The sequence below is a fragment of the Carlito syrichta genome, unplaced genomic scaffold (genome assembly GCF_000164805.1).
Source record: "Carlito syrichta isolate Samal-C Ts95f unplaced genomic scaffold, Tarsius_syrichta-2.0.1 Scaffold316030, whole genome shotgun sequence".
Lineage (NCBI taxonomy): Eukaryota > Metazoa > Chordata > Mammalia > Primates > Tarsiidae > Carlito > Carlito syrichta.
In genome coordinates this window covers 213918-238119 of record NW_007260126.1, presented here as the reverse complement: position 1 = coordinate 238119, position 24202 = coordinate 213918, and the positions used below count along the sequence as shown (strand labels likewise).

Here is a 24202-nt window from a genome sequence, read left to right as displayed (position 1 = left end):
GCCAAGGCAAAAGGATTGCCTGAGTCCAGGGTTAGAGACAAGCCTAGGCAACTTGGCTAGACCTCGTCTCTACAATAAGTGAAAAAATCAACCAGCCTTCGTAGGGTACGCTTGTAGTTCCAGCTACTTGGAAGACTGAAGTGGAAGGATTACCTGAGCCCAGCAGATTGAGGCTGTAGTGGTGATAAGTTTGCCACTGCACTCCAGCCTGGGCGACAGAGTGACACTCCAACTAAAATAAATAAATTAATAGATCATTACTTATGTAAGCTAAATCTTGTAAAACATTTAAATCTTGGTGAAGATAGACTACATCATTTTCAAACTATACATCTAAGGGTACACACTAACAAAGTCTGGAAACCACAGTGCTAGAACAAATGTTAGGCATAGAATTCAGTGCAGCGTTGAACCTGCTCCAAGATTTTTCTGTCCATGTCCATTAGGACTTCTCAGGCCTAACTGGATGGTGCTTCCCTAGAGGAAAATGGTGTCAAAGGTCACTGACTAAATTTAGTATTTATTATTTTCTTTAGGCAATTAATACACGTTAAAGGAATTTTTTTTAAACGAGACAGACACGTCTCCATTCTCCAGTAACCAACTCTCGTGACTTTCAGAATGATATGATAGTAATGAGACAGTATCTTGATGAATAAGCCTAAGCCTCTACAACCACAATAGACAAGGTAGAATTATACATCTTAGCAGGTTTCAGATCTGGACACCAGCTTCCATATTGCTATCAGTTAGAGAAAAAAAGTTTAGTTGTTTCTAAACAGGCTTTCAGAATAATGAGGTAATATTATTATCAAAAATAGTTTGTACCAAAAAAAGTTCTGGAAAAACTATATACTTTGGCAATTTCAGTGACATTTAGAATAAATCACTTTACTTAAAATAATTACATATTAATACTGTTTCTCCCTCCTGCCCCTTTTAGCATTAACTCATAATGCTTTCCTCTCCTCCCTCACAAAAGAAATATGAAAAAGAAAAAAATTATATATATATACTTTTTTTTTGAGTTGGAGTCTCACTCTGTCACCCAGGCTAGAGTGCAGTGGCATGCTCATGGCCACCAGTGCCTCCTGTATGGCTCAGGTGATCCTTCTACCTCAACCCTCCAAGTAGCTGGAACTACAGACGCATGCCTTCAAGAACCCAGCTAGTTTTTGTGATTTATTGTAGAGACGAGGTCTCACCAAGTTGCCCAGGCTGGTCTCGAACTCCCAGCCTCAGGCAATCCTCTTACTTCGTCCTCCTGAAGTGCTGGGATTACAGGTTAAGCCACTGTGCCTGGCCAAAAATTTTATTCTTTTGGCCAAAAAGCTCCATAATTCCTAGCTAATATAAAATGGTTTCCTGGCTGATGCAAATGCAGCAAATATATGAAGTTATACAAAGAATATGTGAGATTTTACTCAAAACATTTGGTTTTTTGGCCTCTCTACAGTAAGAAGATATCTGCTGAATTTTCTGATCTCAATTATGTCAGAATCAATTTACAGGTAAACATAAAAGTATATGGAGATTATATATTTGCACAGTAAAAATCTATGTAGTAAATGTTTTTTTCTTAGAGTTCTCAAGAAGCTTCGTATTTCTGTTTGAGACATTATTTCTATTCATAGCTCATTGGTGAGCATAAGGCCCCACCAACCACAAGAGGTAGAATGATCTAAACCTGTATCTGGAAGTGAAAAAATAAAATATTTTACATATATTATTGATTACCACAGCTAGTAAGACTATATAATCATTTTTTAAAGGTGACAAACATTTGAATTAATTTCATGTGGATTAAAATATCATAAGAAAAATATTAATTTGGAAAAAATAATATAGCTGCTTAAATTATTGTGGAGAAAGAAAATACAATTTTTCAAGTTACCAACAATGATAATCAGAGTTAAGGCGATTAATAGTGTTAGCGAATCATAGGTGATTTATGCAAGAGAAGAATATTTTTTAAAACAATCATTTGAGTGCCCTAAAAAGCAAGAGATGGGGCATGTCAAGGGACACAGGAGCTAACCTAAAGCAAAGGATCTCCCATGGTCAAATCTGGGGTAATTTAAACTATAAAATAAATTATGTGACATTAAATTATAACCCAAAATTTAGAATAAATATACACGAATCTATGCTGATATAAATGATTGAAAAAATAAACAAATAATCTAAGGAAAAGAAGTAAGTATTTTATGTAGAAGAAAGCTATTTACATGTGTAGTTATTGTCTTCTCCAGGAGGCAGGGCTTAAATTCACCCATCCTTACCACTACTGTTATGGGTATACTAGACTCAGTGACTAACTTCCAAAGCATAGAGTATGGAAAAGGAAATATAGTAACTCTACAGCAGGGACACCTGAAAAACATTTCCTTAGCCAAATGATGAAAGTTGACACCATTAGCAATAGTACAGGGGTGTCAGTTACTACCAATAGAATGTGATAAGGACACTTCTTCACCTGTGTGGTTTTCTTTCCCAAATTCCATAATCCCAGTCTAATTATGGGGAAAACACCAGGTGAACATGATTAATATCATGTGATCGAGGCTATCCTACAGGATATTTGGCCAACACTTCTCAAGACCATCGATGTCATGAAAAACAAGGAAAAGCTGAGAAACTGTCACAGATGAGGAAACTGGAGAGACATGACAGCTAAATAAATGTGGTAACCTGGATTAGAACCTAGAACACAAAGAGAACACTAATGGGAAAGCTAATGAAATAAAGTAAAGCCTAGTGTTTAGTTAACAATATTATGCCAACATCAGTTTCTTAGTTATAATAAGTGTACCATGATAATGCAAGATGTTAACTAGTAGGAAAACTGAGTGAAGGCTATATGGAAACTCTGTACTATCTTTGCAAGTTTTCTGTAAGCCTAAAATTATCCCTAAATTAAAATTTTACTTAACAGTTAGCTTTGAGTCATTTAGCAGGTGGCTAGTTAAATAATTATTTAAATACATAATTTATCAGAATGTAGGAATACCATCTAAGGAATTCGGAATCACTTTTCCCCCTCCTCATTGATATTTATAAATTTGATGCATAATTGGAGAACTGATAGTACAAATTAATAATAAGTTTTAAAAGCCCATCACCATCCTTTATATCTTTCAGGTACAAAGCAAGTGGTTTCTGGTTCTTTATGTCTAACTAATTTTTTTAGACACATTCATAAAGACACAACTTTGACTCACTCTATTTTCTATTTTTCTGAAGTCTGCATCTCTGAACTATGTGTAAATAGAACATTTATTTTTACCTCTAAATGTTGTCAAGTCATCTGAATATGATCTTTATACAGACTGGATAATTTGTTAAAGACACAGATAAGTGAACATGTTTTGCTACACTGTCTACATGTTTTCAATCAATATTTTTGGATCTTGAGTTAAAAATCTTCATGTATATAAAATATATTTGATTATTGTTTTGTATGTATGTGAAATATGGTTGTAATTATTTAGAACAAATGTATGACACTTTTTAAGTCATTGGCTGTCAAATGTAATAATTTTTTAGCTAAGGTGAAGGAAATGAAATGATCACTTTCATATGCATGACATTCTTTTAGAATTCAGAAAAGTGGAAAACATTTGGTGCATTTCATTTGATAATATTACTAGTATTTTAAAGCCTTACTGAACTGTATGCATTGTCTCTCAGTGTCCTAGCCAGCTATAACAGCTGTAATATACTTTTGATCTATAAATGTATAATTCTTTTATAAGAGCCCTTTATTTTTTTAAAAAAACTTTGCAAAAAAATCTTATTGAAAAGACTGGGAGTGACTAAGAAAGAACTGGGAGTTATATACAGAAATTAGAGTGATAAAACAACAATTGGTTGCTAAATAGAGCTTTAAACAGTATGTGAAACATGCTTCAGGTTAGTCAGAAGAGGTCCTCTGAATTACACCATGCATGCTTCCCTGAAATGAAACTGTATGTTATTGGTTAACCAGGATATTTAGCATAATCACTCTGCTAGACTGTGGTGGAGGGAGGTGATTATCACTGAGAACAGATGGGCAGGTCCACAGCACTGCCAGATTCTGCACAAGCTCCATTTATTGTTGCTTCTTGCTTTTTTCCTTCTGTGTTTTTAATTTTTTTAAAAAACCATTGTATGTTCTAAAGAACTAGCTGCACAAAGGTTGGTGGCTGATGACCTTTCAGCTTAGATTTCAAATATAGAAGAAAGAGTCTAAATGCTATCCCTGTGTATCTAAGAAGGATGGGGCAGATTTCATTTCACCCTCTAGTCTCCCTCAATGCATGCACGGATTTATCTGTACGCTAAGCTCTCTGCTCTGCCTCTGTAGCTCCTTGTGGATTATATTGTCTCTGTGATCAGAAATGATTTTCTCGGATATGAACACCGTTTCTGGCTCCCCTAAAGTGCATCCTCCTAATGGGACCCGGTTTTACACTTTTCAAGTAAGTGTGCTTTAAATGGCTTCACTACTTAGGAAGTTAATATATAGTCAAACTTTTAATAACAGGGAATATAGAGAAAGAACAACTGAAAAGTGTGGAAGTATTAAAGAGGATGTATGGAATGAATAATGTGCATGTCAGTTTAATCTGCTTTAAAATATGGAAATAGGAAGACATTAGGATTCTCTGTGAATTCAAGCAAAATAAGAATGAGCACGATTTACCACAGGAATTCTTAAAATCTTATACAGTATCATCCTTGAGGGTTTATGAGCTGTGTTGTGTCTCCTGATATTGTTATTTATGGCTATAATATGGTGAACATTGTAGAGTTACTTCCCTTATGCATCACAGAAAGAGTAGAATTGAAAGCCATTTTATAAACTTTGCAAACTAAGTCTTCTGGTTAGAAAAATGTTTGTATTTCATATACATAGCTGAACACAATCCTGTTATTTAATTTTCTTATATGTGTAATATATGAGCAATAAACAATACTGGAGGCTTAAGTACCATGTTTAGCATGATTTCCAATTTGAGATAGAGTCGAAACTCATTAAATAAAAGATTTTCTGTGTTATCGGAAAATCAAAATGATTTATACTATAAATATAAATGTTAGTTACAAAGCTGTTAGCTACTAAATGTATTTCAACTGCCTGTGAATAATCAGTCATCAGTCTAGAAAATGGTTAAGTCTACAGTAAATCAGGTTCTACCTCATTTTCATCTTCAAATTGCGCCTTTCAGTACTAAGGTTTACTTTGTAATTCAGTCATATCATCAGTACATGCAAAGGGAAAATGAACCTCTTCTCTATGTGTGTCTTATTGTATGGAAATATAAACAACCTGACATTTAATTATTTCGGTTGTATAGTTAGAATGTGTTGGAAAAAATAAGTAGAAAGACCTAGAGAATTAATATAGTAAAGGGTAAAGGTAGTGAGAATTTTTTAAAGGGTGCTCTGTATAAATGCACGTCTGAATTATAAGTCTCTTGCATTTGCAAACTGTAGGCAGTAGATATAATTACTCTTTTTCTCGCCCCTTTCTATACTTCTATTTTTAATCCTGTCGCCTCTCCTGTTTTACACTGATGTCTACTGATAGTGCAAGTCTGTGGTTTCACAGAATATATTCTCTTCCTAGTGGTGATCTGCTTATTGTGGCAGTGATTCAAAATGCAAGTGCCCTGGGGCTGTTCTACAAAATTATTACTTTTTTTTCTCCTTTCACTGAGATATAAACACCCTTTACAATATCCTGTAGTTGCTCTTTGGGTTAGCTTTTGACATTAGGCATTCTAATTCAGTCTTTTAAAGTTTAAGGGTCAGTAAATTCCATATACTCAGTCATGACACAGGATTTTTACAATTCCTTCAGTAAAGATCTTACTGACACCTTTCTTGGCAGGTGACTTCCTTCAAAAACACACCAGGATTTTTTTAACCACTCCTTTTTTTAAATTGGTGTAATAGTGTACTAATGTACATTCAGATAAAATCTAAAATGTTGCCAGATATAAAGTCTATTCTCCAACATTTTTAATTTCATAAATTGATATTTGACCCTGAGATTTATGATAATAGGCAAAATGTGTTTAAGTTTTGATGTTTCTCTCTCTCTCTCTCTCTCTCTCTCTCTCTCTCTCTCTCTCTCTTTTTTTTGCTGTTGTTTGGTTTGGGTTTTGGTGAAAAAGAGAAAGATTGTTTTTAAAACATGAAGATAAAGGTTTATAATAGTTGACTTGACTTTTATTTTCTAATTAAATAATTATTTTTCTTACATATATAAATTAACATTGAAGGGAGCATGTTTTCTTTGGTTGAAATACTATAAAAATAAAGAAGATACTGTACAGACCACTTGTCAAAAAAAACTCATGAAAATGATTAAAATTTTCAGAAGCAGTTCTCATTATGGAATGGTATAAATGTACTTCTAAAATGATTCTGCATCAGGGAGTTGGGAGTTTAATGCCTACTTAAAATTATTCTAGCACAGAAGTTAACATATGCAAATACATTTAAGATAGCTTTGTATGAATAATACTGGATTTTAGTTTAAAAGCTTCTCATTAAATGTCCAAAATATCCTGTCATTTTTTTCTGACATTGTTCATTATCAAATTTTAAAAGTAGGATTTAGAATGTGTTTGTCCTCAGTAGTTCAGAGGTGAAGAGGCAACAAATAAGCTGAAGCATATTCTAAGTACAAGACTTTATTTTTTATTGCATTTTAATTTAGACAAATACAGTCATATCAACACTTGCAAAAACATTTTATGTAGAATATTTAACAGTCTATTTAAATTAATTCCCATATATGTAAATTATCACTTTTATATTACTGTGAATACACTTGTTCCTGCATTTTTCTATTTAAAGGTGCCTGGGCCCTGAATGTTGCTAACACCCAATTTGTACCATATGTTTGATGACTTACTAATCACCAAAAAGCTGAGTTCTAGGTTATAGGTACCTAGAATGCCCTTTGATTGGCAACAATTAATATTAAATACTACTAAGGGAAATAATATTTGCAATATTAATTTGCATTAGAATTGTCAATTTATGGGACTCAAATAAGTATAAATGACAAACCTACCTTAAAACAAAAGGAAATAAATATATTTATGTATTAGAATGCAGTGAATTCTCCTTAATTTTATGTCCACAAAAATAATGTCTCAATGTGATATTATACTTGCTCTTTTATAGCTTCATTTTTGCATCTAAAACCCTCCAGATTGGCTACTAACCCTTCAGATTGGCTATTCATTACTTACTGTGTTCATCCTCCAGATGTATTGGCCACCACTATGGCTCCTGTCATTTCTTAGTCATACCTTCACCCAATCTTTCAGACCATGTCTGAACAACCCTAAGCTTTCATGGGAGTTTGTCAGTGGCAGTGGAGAATAGAAACACTCTTTGAGGTTCATAATGTTTATATATATATATAACTCCATAGAATCTCTGTGCATGCTTTCATGGACAACAACCAGGGTGCTACTATCAAATACAAACAAAAAAGTTTGCAAACCACGTCTTCAAACCAAGGATTTTTTTTTTCTGATAGAAGTACTTTTATCTTTTGAGCTCACAGAGGAATTATTTCTGTTTAAGATACATTTCTTTCATTTAATCCTAGCATTAATAATATTATCTGTCAGGACTGTGTATAAAAGTGACTAACTCTTGTTCTCTAAAACCAACTGAAAGAAGGAGAAAAACAATTTACTATAAAGCATGGAAACATCATCATCTTTCATTTCCATGCTTAAAATACGTAATGCATCTCGTCTCCTTAAGGATAAGGTTTATCTCCTCAGCTTAACATTAAAAACCCCTTGTGATTTGGGACACATGTAACATACTGCTCTACTTGTTTTCTCAGAAAGTTATTTGCTTGCTTCTCTGTGATCTTCTTTGCCTCTTCACTAAGCCTCCCATTGAAAAATTTTTCTTAAAGGCTCATCTCAAATGCTACCTCCTCCATGACGCCTTCACCCATTCCTATGTACTGTATTAAGTGCCTCTCCTTGCTCCCCTTTGCCTGTTCATACCACTGTTGGAACAATTTTTATGCTTTGTTATAATCCCCAAGAAACATTTTATTAAGCTGCATCCCTAACACATAGGTACCACCATTATCTCTGTTTAATAAGCTGGGGACATATATTTAAAAGGTAAATGAATAAAGTGTTAGCAAATAACACAATAAGTAACAAATTATTTTTCTTTTAACTATACAGGCAGTTAGTAAGACATAACTATATATTAAAAGGAGCAATATCTTAAAATGTTCAATTCAATAGTAAGACTTCATATACCATATAAAGTTGGATTCTTCAAACTATGTAACAGTTACATGAGTGATCAAAGAAAAGCTTTCATTTTATTGTTTTTAAATATATTCCTGTGGTAACAAGCTAAAATCTTTTTGGAGAATATTTCTATTCTTTATGTCTCTTTACCATTATGTATTAATTGGAATTTGTCTTATTTTATCAAGAAAACTTTAAAATTTGAACAGTATATATTTTCATATTTGGCAGATAAGATTAGCACATGAAACATATACAAGTAGAAGACTACTAGGTAAACTGAAGATTTCAATTGAATGATGAATTTTTACTCAAAAGATATCACTGGTAATTGATATAAAGCACTATATTTTTATAATCAAATAAGATTGAGGTAATTCTAGCTTTTCGTCAAAGAACCAGATTTTCCATATTCTATCATTTGTTGCTACCTGAGAGTCCACCATTATTTTCTATTATTTAGGGTACATTATATCTACTTATTGTTGATGAATTTATAATTCATCTGGAAATACCTATCAGAATGCTTTCCATGTGTCATGTGTTTGAAAAAAAAATAGTAAAGACAAAGTAGCACTTGACTCTAAGATTACTTAATTATATAAGAAGAGTCTTCCAACTAAGTAAATCAAGATTTTTCTCTGTCACCCATCATATGCATTCATGATTATGAATGGTAGAGATAATACAAGAGATATTTGATATAACTGGAGCATAACCTGAAGACCAAAAATAGCTAAAAGTACAGTGTGCAACTTCCAGATTATAAAGGTAGATTTGATTGTCATCCTCAAGATCTTAGACTTGGGATTTAAAGATTTTTAGCCAGGAGTAACAGGCTCAAATTTGCTGTTAAATTAAAATACTCAAAGTTGCCTTGGCTAGGAATTGAACTGGAACAGAAAGAACAATTCAGTAGCTTTCAAAAAAAATGCAAATGAGTTTTCATGATTCCCTAGTTTACAGATGAAAAAATAAATGTTCACAAAAGGTACCCAAATAGACTTTAATAATGCAGAGAGCAAGTAATGGAGTTTCTGTCTGTATCCAGGGATATAGAACACAAAAGTCCATACTCTTTCCCTTATTTTCTGCTGCCTAAACAATTAACGATTAAATCGTACTCTAAACTACATAATTTCTAATTCTGCTAATCGATTAAGGCAGATATTTATAGAAATTTGGCTTCATGACATCGAAGTATTGCACTATAACCTTACTGGATTTTTAAACATAAGGTTTGTATTTAATTATGCCTCTTCATTTACTCTTTCTTGATACAGTTTTCTCCTGGTTGGAAATATATTTTATTATAACCAAATTGCTAATAAACTGAAATTGCACTGAAAGACATTAAAGAGAAATACAAGAGAAAAATTTGTCATGAAAATACACTTGTGTTTATTTAAGAATGCTCTGTATATCAGTGAGGCCAACTGTAGCAATCAATGAATAGTCCCAGGACTCTAGACAGGAAATTCTAACTCTCCTATTTGCAGAAGTCTCTGCCTAGTAGATGTCTGCCAGATTGTGTGTTCCATGAGGTCAGGCATTGCGTCCTTCTCATTGTTACTTCACTAACATCAAGGAAAGTGACCAACACAAAGCTATGATTAGTAGATAGGTGATGAATTGAATTACAAACTTAAAAAAGACTATCTTTCTTGGTGTCATATAGGCCTTGCAGGTGTTCTGATTTAGAATGCCCTCCTCTTTAAAATCACGTAAGTAGTTTTAAGATTCCCCAGCTGGAGTGCCCAAATATATTTCATTTATACCTAGCTAAAATAGCTCTATATTTTAGGTGATGCCTGGAGGAGGAGGGAATTGGAAGTAGGGAAACAATTTAGGAGACTTTTGAGATAATGCATTTAAAGCACTGAACATAATGCCTGGTGGTTACAAAGAGCCCAATAGTCAGCAGTTAAGACAGCAGCTGCAGCCAGAAGTGTGGTCCATAGATTACACTAGAGGTGGCAAGAATGTAAGCTAGGAGAAGTTAAGGACAAGAGAAAAGTCTTTAAGAGATACATTTAAAATAATTTATTAAGTTGCTGAATATAAGAGGCAGAAGAAGAAAAGGCAAAATTACTTCCAAAGTTTTTAGTGAAAGAGAGACAAATATGGAGAAAGAGCAGGTATGGGAAACAATGTTTTGTACAGACCGAGGTGGACAGTTGGAAACACAAGGTGTGTCTCTCAGGAAAGAGGTCTGAGTGGTAGATGTGAATGCAGGAGACATCTGCTTATGGGGTATAGAAAACTGTGAAAATAGATTAAATGACTTCAACAGAGAATGAGGAGGTTGTACATGGGGTGGAGAAAAGAAGCGCTTTGACACGTTGACTAGCACACAATTATCATTATTTTGAGTGCTTGGTTTACTTTACATATGCATTTTGAGAGCTATTTTCTTTTTCATCTCTCCTTGAACATTACCTCCAAACCTAATTAAAATCAGATACTCTAGGCTCCTGAATGTGTGTATTTATTTTATTTTGTAAATACTTTGTGGAGGCTTATATTCTATTTCATTCACATCCTATAATATCATCCATGAACCTTAATTAAGATAAATTCTTCTGTTATACTTCTATAACATAATTAATGTATGGTATTGCATTACTATACTACATTTAGTTTTTCACTTTCCACTCTTTACCTCTAAACTGAACTCCTAGAGAGCATATAATTTATTTTACTTAACCACCCATACTTGTGTATTGGCATCTACCCAAATACCTGTCATATAGAAAGTGTCTATGCTTTTTACATGATTGAATAAATTCACGTGTAAACTGGAGACTGCCCCAAATTAGTTCTTTTTTATTAATTCCTTAAATCCTTTGGCACACCTTGTTGAAAGCCCCTGTTATTCCAGACTTTGACAATATTGAACAAAACACCTGGTCTCTGCACTCAAGAATCTTAGAGTAGCCACAAGGAAAATTATCCAAAAGTCACAATAGCACATTATTCTGTTCTCTGGAGTAAACAGAAAGACAAAAATATTTTGACTTTAAAAGAACATATAGAAATTGTTATAAATTGAATAACCTTGATTACATAATTCTGTTCTTATATTTACCTCTAATTCTAGTTCACATTTAATTTTCCCACTGTTTTCTTAATTTTTCCCTTTTATATCTTCAAAGTATTTTATAAATTTTTTTTTTTTTTGAGTTGGAATCTCACTCTGTAACCCAGACTGGAATGCAGTGGCCGCTTCCGGAGCCTCGACCTGCTGGGCTCCGGCAATCCTTCCACCTCAGCCTTTCAAGTAGCCAGAATTACAGGCATGTGCTACCACGCCTGGCTGATTTTTTTTTATTTATTTTAGAGACGAGGTCTCGCTGCCCAGGTGGGTCTCGAACCCGCGGGCTCAGGCAATCCACGCACCTCAGCCTCCCAAAGGTATTTTATAAATTTTAAGGGTTATTCTACAATATGCATCACCGTTAAGAGCATACCATTTGAAATTGAGCATATGGTTCAAGACTAGGTTCTACCATTTACTAGAGGGTGTCTATGAGCAAGTGACATGATTTATCTATTTTCACTTTCCTAAACTATTGAAAAAATGAGAGAATTTAGGGCATGAAATTATTGTGAATGCTCAATGGAATATTTATGAAATATTGTATAAAGTTTTTACTTCCAATAACAATGGCACTCAATCAAGATTAGCTTTTGTTGTTTTAATGATGAATATACTTTATAAATAATAGCATGATTTACTTCATAAATAATCTTCTTCTTAGCTTATCTTAAATTTGGAAAAATTAAATGCTAAATGAGCACAAATACCAGTTTAAATACTTTATGTATAGGTGAAGAAAGTTTATCAAAATATTTTAAATTAACTTGTCAGGGTCTTAATTTTGTATAAAGTATTTTTGTTCTTACAGAATAAAAGCTTCCAGAGCACTGATATTAAATATATTTTTAAATTTTATTTTGGAATTCCTTTTGAAGTGTGCCATTTTGCATTATGACTTTTATTATCATCTTAGTATTACACGCATACAAATGCAATTAAAAATCACTAGTGGGCAACCCTCTTTCAGGTCCCCTTTTGCTTGGCAGCTTTTTTGTCTTCTTGATAAACTCCTGCTTTCTCACCTCTGGGAAAAAATCACCAGTTTGTAAAATTGGTGTAAAATTGGCTGATTTTAAAATTACAATTTAAAACATAGATAAAATGAAAAATAAAAAAGCTCACTTTGATTGCAAAGTGCTCTGTATGACATGAAAAGTTTTAAAGAAACTTTTTTTACTAAGAGTCAATGACTCAATACTATTATTAGCATTTTATAATAATATCAAAAACTGATATTTTGAGTTATATCACAAAACAGAAATGGATAAAAGTTAAATAGAAAACTGGACAATGACACTAGAAAGCAATGAGCATAACTTAATTCTTATATCTTAAATATTCTGTTGGTGAAGAAAAGACAGAAGATTAATAGAAGATATCATATTTATTTGTTGTTTTCTACAAAATAAACCTGATGCTCAGGTGACAGTTCTGAATGACAATGTTATGTCACTTGGTAATGCAACCACTTAACAACATTTTGGTCAATGACAAATTGCACAGACAACAGTAGTTCCATAAGATGATAATGGAGCTGAAAAATTCCTATCATTTTGTGAGGTAATAGCTATCACAGTGTCATAGCACAATGCATTACCCACACGTTTGTGGTGACACTGGTGTACACAAACCTACTGTGCTTCCAGTGGTACAAAAGTATAATATATCCAAGTATGTACAGTACATAATACTTGATAATGATAATAAACAACTATGTTACTGATTTCTATATTACTGTCCTGTACTTTCTATCAATATTTTAGAAAGTAGTCCTTCTACTTATTAAAAAAAGAAAAAAGAGTTAACAAGTTAACAGTAAAACAGTTCCAGATATTACAGATAAGGCATTGGGAAATATTACAGATAAGGCATTGTTATCGTAGGAGATGTAGATGACAGCTCCATGGATGTCGTCCTGTCAAGACCTTCCAACAAGCCAAGGTGTGAAGAGGAAGACCATGATACTGACCTGACCCTGTGTAGGCCTAAACTAATGTGTGTGCTTTGTCTTAGTTTTTAACAAAACAGTTTAAAAAGTAATAATAATAATGAGGAGGAGTGGAAGGAGGACGAGGAGGAGGAGAAATAATAAAGGTTTATAGAATAAGAATATAAAGAAAGAGCCGGCCTCGGTGGCTCAGCCTGTAATCCCGCACCTTTGGGAGGCTGAGGTGAGTGGATTGCCTGAGCCCGCGGGTTCGAGACCCAACTGGGCAATGAGACCTCATCTCTACAATAAATCAAAAAATCAGCCGGGTGTGGTAGCGCATGCCTGTAATTCCGGCTACTTGGAAGGCTGAGGCGGAAGGATCGCTGGAGCCCAGCAGGTCGAGGCTGCGGTGGCCAGGAGCGGCCACTGCACTCCAGTCTGGGCAACCGAGTGAAACTCCAACTCAAAAAAAAAAAAAAAGAATATAAGGAAAGAAAATATTTTTGTCTGTACAATGTATTTCTGTTAAGCTAAGTGTTGTTACAAAAGAGTCAAAAAGTGGGAAGAAAAACTTTATGTAGTAACAAAGTTACAGTAAGCTGAGGTTAAAGTCTGCAGTAGTGGCAGTAAGTCCTAGGCCTTTACATTCAGTCACTACTCACTTGCTGACTTACCCAGAGCATCTTCCAGTCCTCAAATTCCACTCAGGGTAAGTGCCCTCGACAGGTGTGCCATTTTTATTTTTATACCCACATTTTACTGTGCCTTTACTATGTTTAGCCAGACTTACCACTGTGTTACAACTGCCTACATTATTTGGCATAGTAACATGGCATGCATGTTTGTAGCAATAAGATATACAGATTTAAGAGCAATAGGTTATACAGATGTGAATATGCAAATATTAAATTCCATCGAGTTTCAGTTTCTGTGTTTTTAAAGTAGTAAAAATAACCAAGAAATTTCTCACGATTGATGATAAAATACCTTTGAAAGCATTATATACATTTAAAAACATTGTTCAGCTAAGACTCTTGAACAGAACTATGTTTTGTTGCTTTCGATGTACACTAAGCAAAAGAAAAATGAATTAAATATATTAATGTAAAAATGTATTAAAATAATATGGGAAACAGTGAAAGAAAATCAATAAAATCAGGACTTTTATTGATGCATGTAGCTATGATGTGCAAGGTTCTATTCTAGTCACAGGATAAATTGCAGCGAGCAAGTAAAAACACACAGAGTTTATGTTCTAATAGGATGACAAAGATAATAAACAAAATGAATGGCACAATGTGTTGTATGCTAGATGGTGATAGATGCTAAGGAGACATATAGAGCACAGGAAGTGGGAAGGATGGGTTGGAGTTAGCAATTTAAATGGTGTGAACAGGAGAGCCTCACACAGAGAACCTGTGAGTTAAGACCCCAGAGAATCAGAGTAGCTTCTGGAATCTCTACAAGAAGGAACTAAAGGGCAGTCTCTTCACAGTGTCATCACCAGATAATTTAACTTGACTAATGTCCCTCTTCTCAATATTGAAATTCAAGGCAGAAAAAGTCTTGGTGTGCTTGGCCTGGACTTCATTTCATTGTATATGTGCTGTCATCTGCTGGCCTCCAGCCTGGCTTGCCCCACCCCCCTTTCCAACACTGGCCCACCTACATAACAAGGCACACCACAGACTGTGCTCAACCAGATTTTAGACTTATTTTAAGACATAAAAGGTTTCCATGATGTCTCCATATTCCTCACTTCTTCTAACACTTTCTGTGCATTCTTTCTCTATTTCCGACTTCCTTGTCCCAAAATCTCACTCATTCTTTTGAGTTCAGTGCAGTAGGCATCTTTCATGAATATGTCACCGTCCTCCAGTTTAAGTTGACCCCTCCCTTGGTGAGGATCTAGATAACGTTGTGCTTACCTCTATCATAATAAGTACCACAAATCTAATTTATGTATGCATATCTGTTTCCTCATTATTTGGTGAGTTCTTTAAAGACACAAAATTTTTTTATAAGGTGAACAAATTGTGGGTGTTCAATAAATGTCTAAATATATAAGGGATACATGTGATTATTCCAAAGGTCACAAAGTATATTTTGTACCAAGTTTTATGTTTTGAATTTATTGATTTAATTTGACATTGTGTCTGTAAAATATGAATTAAACAACAGAATATTGTTAATTAAGCTAATGATCTTGTGCGCATGTCTGTTGTTGATTCTTTTTATTTGATGGAGAGAAGTTATAATTGAATAGTATTTTTGCAAGGATTTTAACATAAATTTTTAAAAATATTTCCAAATTTTAAATAACTATGTTCATTCATATTGAATGTCCACTTAATGATATCAGAATCTCTGCACTTCATATGAATTTTACATAAACTTAGATGTTCTACTTCTATCTGTTTGATGTTCTACATTATCATGACATTAAAATCAACTTCAATTTTTCAAAATATCTAACTTTTTCCTAAGGTTATTACTATTGAATACTAAATCTTTGTAATATAGCATTTGAAGTCAGTCAGACCTGAGGGTAAATCATTCTCTGCCATCTTCTGTACAGGTGATTAACTCTTTCTAATTTCATTTTTTACATATGAAAAATGGAGTAGATAGTAATACTAACCTCAAAAAATCATCATTAAGGTAGAATAAGATAAAACATTTATGAGAGGGACCCCCCAAAACCCAGAATTTATTTACAAAAATTGTTTATTTATTCTTACATGTTTAAACTTCAGTCATCTTCAAAGTACTCTCTGTCTGATACAAAACACTTACTGAGATGCTTTTTCCACTGCTCGGAATAGTTTTTAACTCATCAGTGTTGATGTCTTTTAGTGCTTCTGTCATTTTTTGTTTTACCTCTTCCACATTGGCAAAACATTTTCCTTTGAGGACTTTTTTCATCTAGGAAAACAAAAAAAAAGTTGCACTGTGAGATGGGGTCAGGCCGTTTTTGGTCCAAAGCTGTGGTCACTCCATGAGATGTGGGTAAGTTGTTCCTGTAAAGCACACATCGTGAAATGGGCAAATGCATTGGAAAAATCTCTAAAAAAAATTCACTGAAGCTGAATGCAGCCTCTCACAACATTGCTAGCTGATACACTGATACCAGTGGCTTCCTAGAACACTCACCTAGAAGGGGAAGGAAGCCTGTACTCCAAGGGGCCAGTCCTCTGCTTTTTCTTTTGTTTTGTTTTGTTTTGGATGTTCCCTCATATAAAGTGCTCACCATGGAGCCCAACATGCACAAGTGCAAAAAGGTGTGCCTACAGCATCACTGTATTAATATTATTATTAAAGTATCAAATACTTGGATGAAATACTTTGTTTCTGAAGAATATAATTACTTCCTGTTAGCTGTCAATTCAAATTCTTTCCAGAAATTACATTTGAGCTTCAGGTTTTATGTTATTGGCTGCAATTTATTCTATCCCTTCTCTCTCTGTTGGATCAGAGGAAAAGATTCTAGGAATTTTTACAGTGATTCTCAAACTTGAGAATACATAATTATCCAAAAAATGCAGGCTATCAAGTCATAACTCCAGAGATGATTCAGAAAATATGTAAAGACCAAGGAATTTGTATTTTAAAACTGAATCCCAGGTCAGGTGATACCTATGCAAAAGTATTACAAATTAGAAAACAGTGTATAGGAAATGGAGTATTTTTAGCACTATAAAAGATACTTTCTATTTGAAGTACAACTGGTGAAGAGTAGTAAATATCTACAAGGACTTCCTGGTTAGAAACACTTATATTTTAGTGTGATGAAGCCATTTAGCTATTTCTTTCATAGGCCAATTTGTAACTTTAATTGTATGAATTGTGAGGACCCCAGACAACTTTTTTACACTATAATAAGCTAATTAGATTTTGGACCAGACCTCTGTAATGATGACCTTTAGCTTATACCTCCTTTAGGGCATATGTTTGTCAAGGAATTTCCAAACTCAGACTTAATATGTTTCCATGTCAAGAACGATATTCATCTCTTCTTAATTAATGATTTGTCTGCCACTCAGAAACTGTTTAAAATGAAACAAAAGCTTTAAATTATCTACCACAGTAAATGTGACAAGTTTCTTTTTTAGATTCTGATTTCAAATTAAAGCTTGATTAAAATAGTGAGTGGTCATTAGAAGAGGAGTGTTCTGTGATAGCTATTTCTGGACTACACAATTCTCAAATGCAAAAATAATCTGTCTTAGTAAGTTTGTTCATTATCTTTATGGCTTCTGCTAAATCTCAATAATAAAAGCTATAGAGTGTCAGTTTTGCCTTCATAAATGTTCAAAATCACAAGTTCATACAAAAATTGTGATATTAAAGCAGTCATAAAGACTTATGATTGGCTTAAAATTCACTAAGAACTTGTCCCAAGAATTTTTTCAGTGTAACTTCAATGAGATGAAAACTAGCAATCTTATCCTAATATTATAAAATGAGCATTGGTTTTAAATGTATTTTTTCTATTGTAGAAAAAAAATGTTTCAAAGTACCTGAATTACTGGTGTTGATTAACCTCTTTATCTCTTGCCCTCTGTGCTTCATTTAAGAGATATACCAGTCACTGTACAGGCACCTATAATATCTACCAGGATCAGCCCAGGGCAGACAGTATTTTCTGAGACATCATGGTATAGTTAAGATAGTATAATATTTGGAATCATATTATCATATATCTTGCCACTTATTAACTATGTGATTTTGGGCAAGTTGTTTAATTACTCTGAATTTTAGTTTTCTCATTATAAAATGAAAATAATAAAACCTATCCCATAGAAATTTTAAAAGATTGAAAATGATATAAAGGAATTGTATGTAGATTAGAAATGATGTAAACTACTAAATACATAGTAGCCTTTTTAATAAAAAACACTCATCATCATAATCATCATGATGATACAAAATAAATAATATAATTTTATTATTAATGTCTGATTTGTTTGGTAACAACTAAAACAACCCCAACAATTCTCACCTCTGAAATTTCTGACTTTGTGTAAATCCCTCCTTCATTCAATTAGAGTATCAATAATATATAATATTATTCACACATTCATTCTGTGTGAATAATATTATATAGTGAAAGCGACAGTCTGTGTCTTCTAAAATAGGATCATAAAAGCATTGCAGCTTCCACCTTGCTCTCATGAAATTGCTCCAAAACCAGCTGCCATACTGTCAAGACACTCAAGCAGCCTGTGGAGATGCCCACATAGAGAGGTACTAAGGCCCCCAACCAACAGCTAGCACTACCTTACCAGTCATGTGAATGAAACGCTTTAAAACTGGAACCTCTAACAGGTGTCAGGTTTTTAGATGACACTTCTGAAGCTGACCACTGGTTGTAAGATTATGAGAAGTCCCAAGGCAGAACCACTAAACTGACTATTCCAAAATCCAGACCCACAAAAACAGTGAGAGATAAAAAAGAATCATTGTTCGAAGTCACTTAATTTTGGAATAATGTGTTATGCAACAGTAGATAACTAATACAACTGCCAAGGTTGAAAGGCAGATTGTCATCTCAGAACAAGTTCATGGTGACCTATTCTGTCCATATGTATTTCATTGCTGCCTATGTAGCCTTTTTAGCCAAATAAATTTGCTTCTCTCTCCATGAAATTTATCTTTGGTGCTGCTTTATCTCAATGCTTCTTCCTCATAAGTAGTCTAATTTCAAAGTATCAATAACTTTCACATTAAATCAATTTTAAAGGCCTTTCTTCTCGAAAGTATTTTTTTTCATTTTTCATTTTAAAGATATGGGGTACAAGTCAGGGTTAGGTATACAAGTGGTAATTATGCAGGTGCCCTTGAAGTTTACACAGTACATGTTTATGTTGCTTGTCAGCAGGTACCGTAACATCTTTTCTTTGGATTCTTTTGATGACTCACTCATCAGTCATAACTCATAGTATGCTGGTTAAATGAATGTAATTTTTTTCTTGGAGAAAAAACAAGAATGTAGGTGATGTCTACTTCCTAATACTCTACACAAGATAGGAACCTTCATAGATTAGACAAACAGTTCAAGGAGAAAATTTAGAAGAAAACATAAAAGAAAGAACTCCTTAAAGCTTTTTTTTTAAGTGGAATATTTTGCTACTTTACAGTTTTATGCTTAAGCATAGAAATGTTAATGGTACCAAACTGATAAGTTAGAATAATTATTTTATGAAAGACAATATCTTTCATGTTTACCTTCCTTGGAAAAAAATGCTCTTTTGTATTGAAATAATTTTAATCCATATTAAGTAAATCTGCAGATGAAAATAGCCTAGTAAATAAAGCATTTTATTATCCTGAGTAACAAAATTAGATAATCATTGATACTCCTATTTCCACTGGTTGATAATTTATATTTGAAATATGATAATATCTATGTAAAATTCTAGTCTCCTCAGCTGTAATATAAAACTGTTCCTGTCAAGTATGATTTTGTCAAAAACAAATGACTAGTCTAAAAGTATTTTAAATTATTTTGGATAAATTGCCAGTTTCTCCCTAAAAAATTAGCAGGAAATATTTTCAGAAAAAATCATAGTAGTTGAACGGCTTGTTAAGAAATATGTTTTCAGGCCAGGCAGGCATGGTGGCTCATTCCTATAATCCCAGCATTTGGGAGGCCAACAGAAAGACTGCTGGAGCCCAGGAGTTCAAGTAGCCTGGACACCATAAAAAAAAAATTTTTAAGGTGTGGTGTACTCCCAGCTACTTGGGAGGCTGAGGCAAGGGGATGGCTTGAGGCCAGGCAGTCGAGGCTGTGATGTGAGCCATTATTGTGCCACTGCATTCCAGTCTGGGCAACAGAATGAGACCCCAACTCAAAAAATAAATTAAAAAATATAAAATAAAATAAAACACATTTTCAACTTCCTAAAATATGAGATATGATTATCTAAAATTTTTTTTTTACAATTTTTGCTATTGTTCAGAACTAATAATTACTTCAATAAGTTCTTCATAAAACTTCCATATATTCTCATGACATTTATATAGTCTTGACAGAGATTTATTTACTTTTGTGTTCCTCAATATTAGAAGTTATCATAAGCTCATGGTAAGAGCAAACCTACTATTATGAATAAACAAAACAAAAGAAAAAACATTAATCAAACACCATATTCAAGATATAGTGAAATAGAAGAAGTGAGTCTTACTTAAGGGGTCAGCCAAGTCTGTTCTATTGGATAGGACTAGGTTCAACTGCATATTTTAAATATCAAAAAGAGAAGTTGAAAAAGAGGAGTTGATTTCTCTCCCATGAAAAACTACTGGATGCAAGCAGTTCTTGCCCTGTAAGGGCTGGCGGGGGGGGGGGGGGGGCGGGGGAGGAGGGCTGGTACAGCCATGTGGATTGTGCCTCTGCCTGAACTTCTCTTCACTCTTTCCCTCCTCTTTCCATCTAGCTAACATCTGTTCATCCTTCAAGCCTCAGACCCAAAGTCATTTTCTCAAGACAGCTTTGGCAGATACCACTACGTATCTCCAAATATCCATTATTTTCTTCTCCTGTATTGGAGGACTCCCAGTTCTTAATTAGGTGCATTTCACATGACTACACCAGCTTACCTTACAACTGATATGGCCACATGACTGACTGTTCACCTGCTAACGTAAGGGATCAACCTGTGGAAAATGTTTCTTCTTCCTTCTAGCTGAAATGTAAATCTGATTGCTGGAGCTCAAGCAACCATTTTTAATGAAGTAATGGAAGCACATGCTCCAAATGGCAGAAATGAAAGAGGAGTACGTCACTTTGTCAATTTGCAGCTTCCATGTATAACCTTGGACCACCTATATCCAACAGTCTTTTCAATTTCTCTCTCATTTCTGTCACTCTTGTTTTGTAATGTTGGTATATATAACTGAATTTCATTCTAATATAACAGCTTTTGCTAAGCAAATAGATAAGGTCAAGTTTCTCTGTTCTATGGGTTTATGGCACCATATTTTTTTCTTTGATACAAATTTTCTCAGGATACAATTATAGATTTATATGTATAGGCTTTTCTCTTTTCTAATGGAAACCTCCAGAGAGCAGGATCTGTGAATTTTTTTTCTTTTTTTTTGTATAAAATTTTTAACTTTATTTGTATAACAAGTTGGCAGCATTCATTGGCAAAGATGGAATGGACACATTTAATCCCTTTAATGAATAATTAGGACACACGAATGTTTTTTCTTACCTTTATATTGCTGGTGCCTGCCATAATGCTAATCACAAGATAAATGTTTCATAAATATCTGTTTAATAAGGAATGATCACATGGTCAATATAGAAGAGCTGAGACATAAGTTTAAGTGGAACACTAAATTACTTATGAAATACTTTGAGTAAAGATTATATTTCAAGAGTTGGCTGTCCAGCAGTAGTAATGGATTTATAACTATTTAGTTGTCATAAACCTAATTGATGAAAGGAGTGCTATGTGAAGTGTTGTTTTAAAGGGATGGTGAAATTCACTGTCTGTGGTTTCTGGGTATCTTAAATACCTGTATCTTTACTTTCAGGAACTGTTTTCATTGCAGAGAAGGGGATATTGAAAAGTAATGGTTAAGTGTATGTTTACAAATCAACAGAAAGATAGAAATTTAACAATCTTACATAATTTAAAAATGAATAATCTCAGCTGGGTATAGCACCTCACACCTGTAATCCCAGCACTTTGGAAGGCTGAGATTTCCACCTCGGGATTTCCACCCCTGGGATTGCTTAAAGGGGTTTGAGACCAGATCAGCCTAGGTAACATAGCAAGACATCATCACTACAAAAAAAATTTAAAGTTAGCCATGTGTGGTGGTGCATGCGTATAGTCCCAGCTATTCAGGAGGCTGAGGCAGAAGGATTACCTGAGCCTAGTAGGTTGAGGTTGAACCTAATCATGCCATTACACTCCAGCCTGGGTGACAGTGATATCCTGTCATAAATTAATTAATTAATTAAAAATCAGTTGTCTTACGAATGCTGCATTTTTAATTTTGAGGACAATCCTTTGAAATTATTTTTCTTCAATTCCCTTCATAAGTTGAATATATATATATATATGCACACTTTTGCTTCATGTAGACTATTATGCCAGTTTTCAGAACCAAAAATAACCAATTTATTTAGCATTCAAATTAGTTTTAATACAATTCCAAGAAATAAAGGGAAAAATTAAGACCATTTCCATTTATATTTATCTAACCTTCTGTAATACAAAGGCATACCACAGTAAATAATTAAACTTGACATATGTAAGAGTAGTGTGAACCACAAAAGGATCAATTAAGACTTTATTTCTATAAATGAATGCGTGACTCACTGAATGCAATCCCTGTCAGAGAAGGGGAGGTTTTTTTCAAGAAAGCAAAACATCTATAGAAGCACCATGGAGACTACAGGTAGAAATTTATTCACAAATTATTTTGTTCACAGCAACTGAAAAGTCAAAGGGTATTCTGGAGACTGTAGTACTAAAAAGGCAGTTGGTAGATTGTGTAAGTTTTTATTACTGCATTAATTTAGTCTTAATAGGAAGATGCAGTCTTTTATGCCTGAGAAAGTGAATACAGTAAAATAAAAATAAGGATTCCCTTTTCTAACTGTGACCACTTATTATTTAATGGAACTTTTATAAGCTTTTTAAAAATATAAGTAATTTCAAAACTCCAATGGGCCTTTGAAACATCAAAAAGAAAGTCAATAACAGTTCATGTAACTTTAGTCTTCAAGCATAATCTAATTCTTTAAAAGCGGATCATTTCTTGTTGTTAAATAGAAAATTATATTATCTAGACGTCCCTATCAATTCCCTGCATATATTAGCAAGCAATACATCAACAGATGGTAAGCCATGGCCTGCAACCTTCTGGCTGCACAGAAGTAGATGATAAAAGAGGAAATGTAAAAGTTAATTTTCCTGGGTGTCTATGAAAATGGACATGCAGTCCATGATAACTCTTTTTATATTGCAAGATTAGAAAATGTAACATTAGGCCAGGCATGGTGGCTCATGTCTGTAATCCCAACAGTTGGGAGGCGGAGGGGAGAGAATTGCCTGAGCCCAGGAATTCAAGACCAGCCCGGGTAACTTGGCGAGACCTCATCTCTACAATAAATCAGAAAATTAGCTGAGTATGGTAGCACATGCCTGTGTTTCCAACTACTTGGAAGACTAAAGAGGAAGGATCGCCTGAGCAAGGCAGTTCAAGGCTACGGTGGCTGTAAGTGTGCCACTGTACTCCAGTGTGGATGACAGATTGAGACTCTGACTCAAAAATCAAAAATAAAAATAACACGTAGCATTAAATGTGCAATTGAGTGCCATCTGCCTAATTGCAAGCAAAATTATAATCACAGGTATGGATATATTAAGTAAAACTCTAATAAGAAGGTGAAAGTCAATGGTACAATTCCTACTTTGAATGTTTCCAACCTTGACCATTTTACAGACTGGGTTTTTCTTTCAGTTAAGATATTAAGCTATCTTTAGGTTAGAAAGAAATACTGATCAATGTAGAACTTGGGGTCAATTAAAGCTTCTTTAACAGCAATAAATATTTTAAACATAATTTAGTATTGTTAAGGATCATAATTAATTGCTGTTTCATAGGAGTATTTTAATTATCAATTTTGAAGCTCCAGGGATCAGTGCTTAAAGCCATGCTGCCTTTTTTTTTTTTTTTCTTCGTTAAGGGGGTTATACCTTCTTACTTGGAAATGTGGAGGAAGATATCATGATTGTAATGGTTAGACAAAACACAATATCGGAACACTAGGTGAAAACACTGAAATCCTACTTGGGGATTCACATTTACCAGAAAGAACCTACAAAGACCTACTGTGGAATCTTACTAATAATTCTG

At 33.8% G+C, this 24202-nt stretch overlaps 1 protein-coding gene across 1 annotated transcript in view; it reads left to right on the top strand.

Annotated features, from left to right (window-relative positions):
- Positions 1 to 4048: 4048 nt before the first annotated feature.
- LOC103276307 (liprin-alpha-2-like) overlaps positions 4049 to 24202 on the top strand; it is a gene marked incomplete at its 3' end in the record, with an annotated part of 232173 nt that continues 212019 nt past the window's right edge. Inside the window, exon 1 of the mRNA XM_008073712.1 lies at positions 4049 to 4463. Coding sequence (XP_008071903.1) covers positions 4383 to 4463 — 81 coding nt within the window. The remainder of the gene's footprint in view (positions 4464 to 24202) is intronic.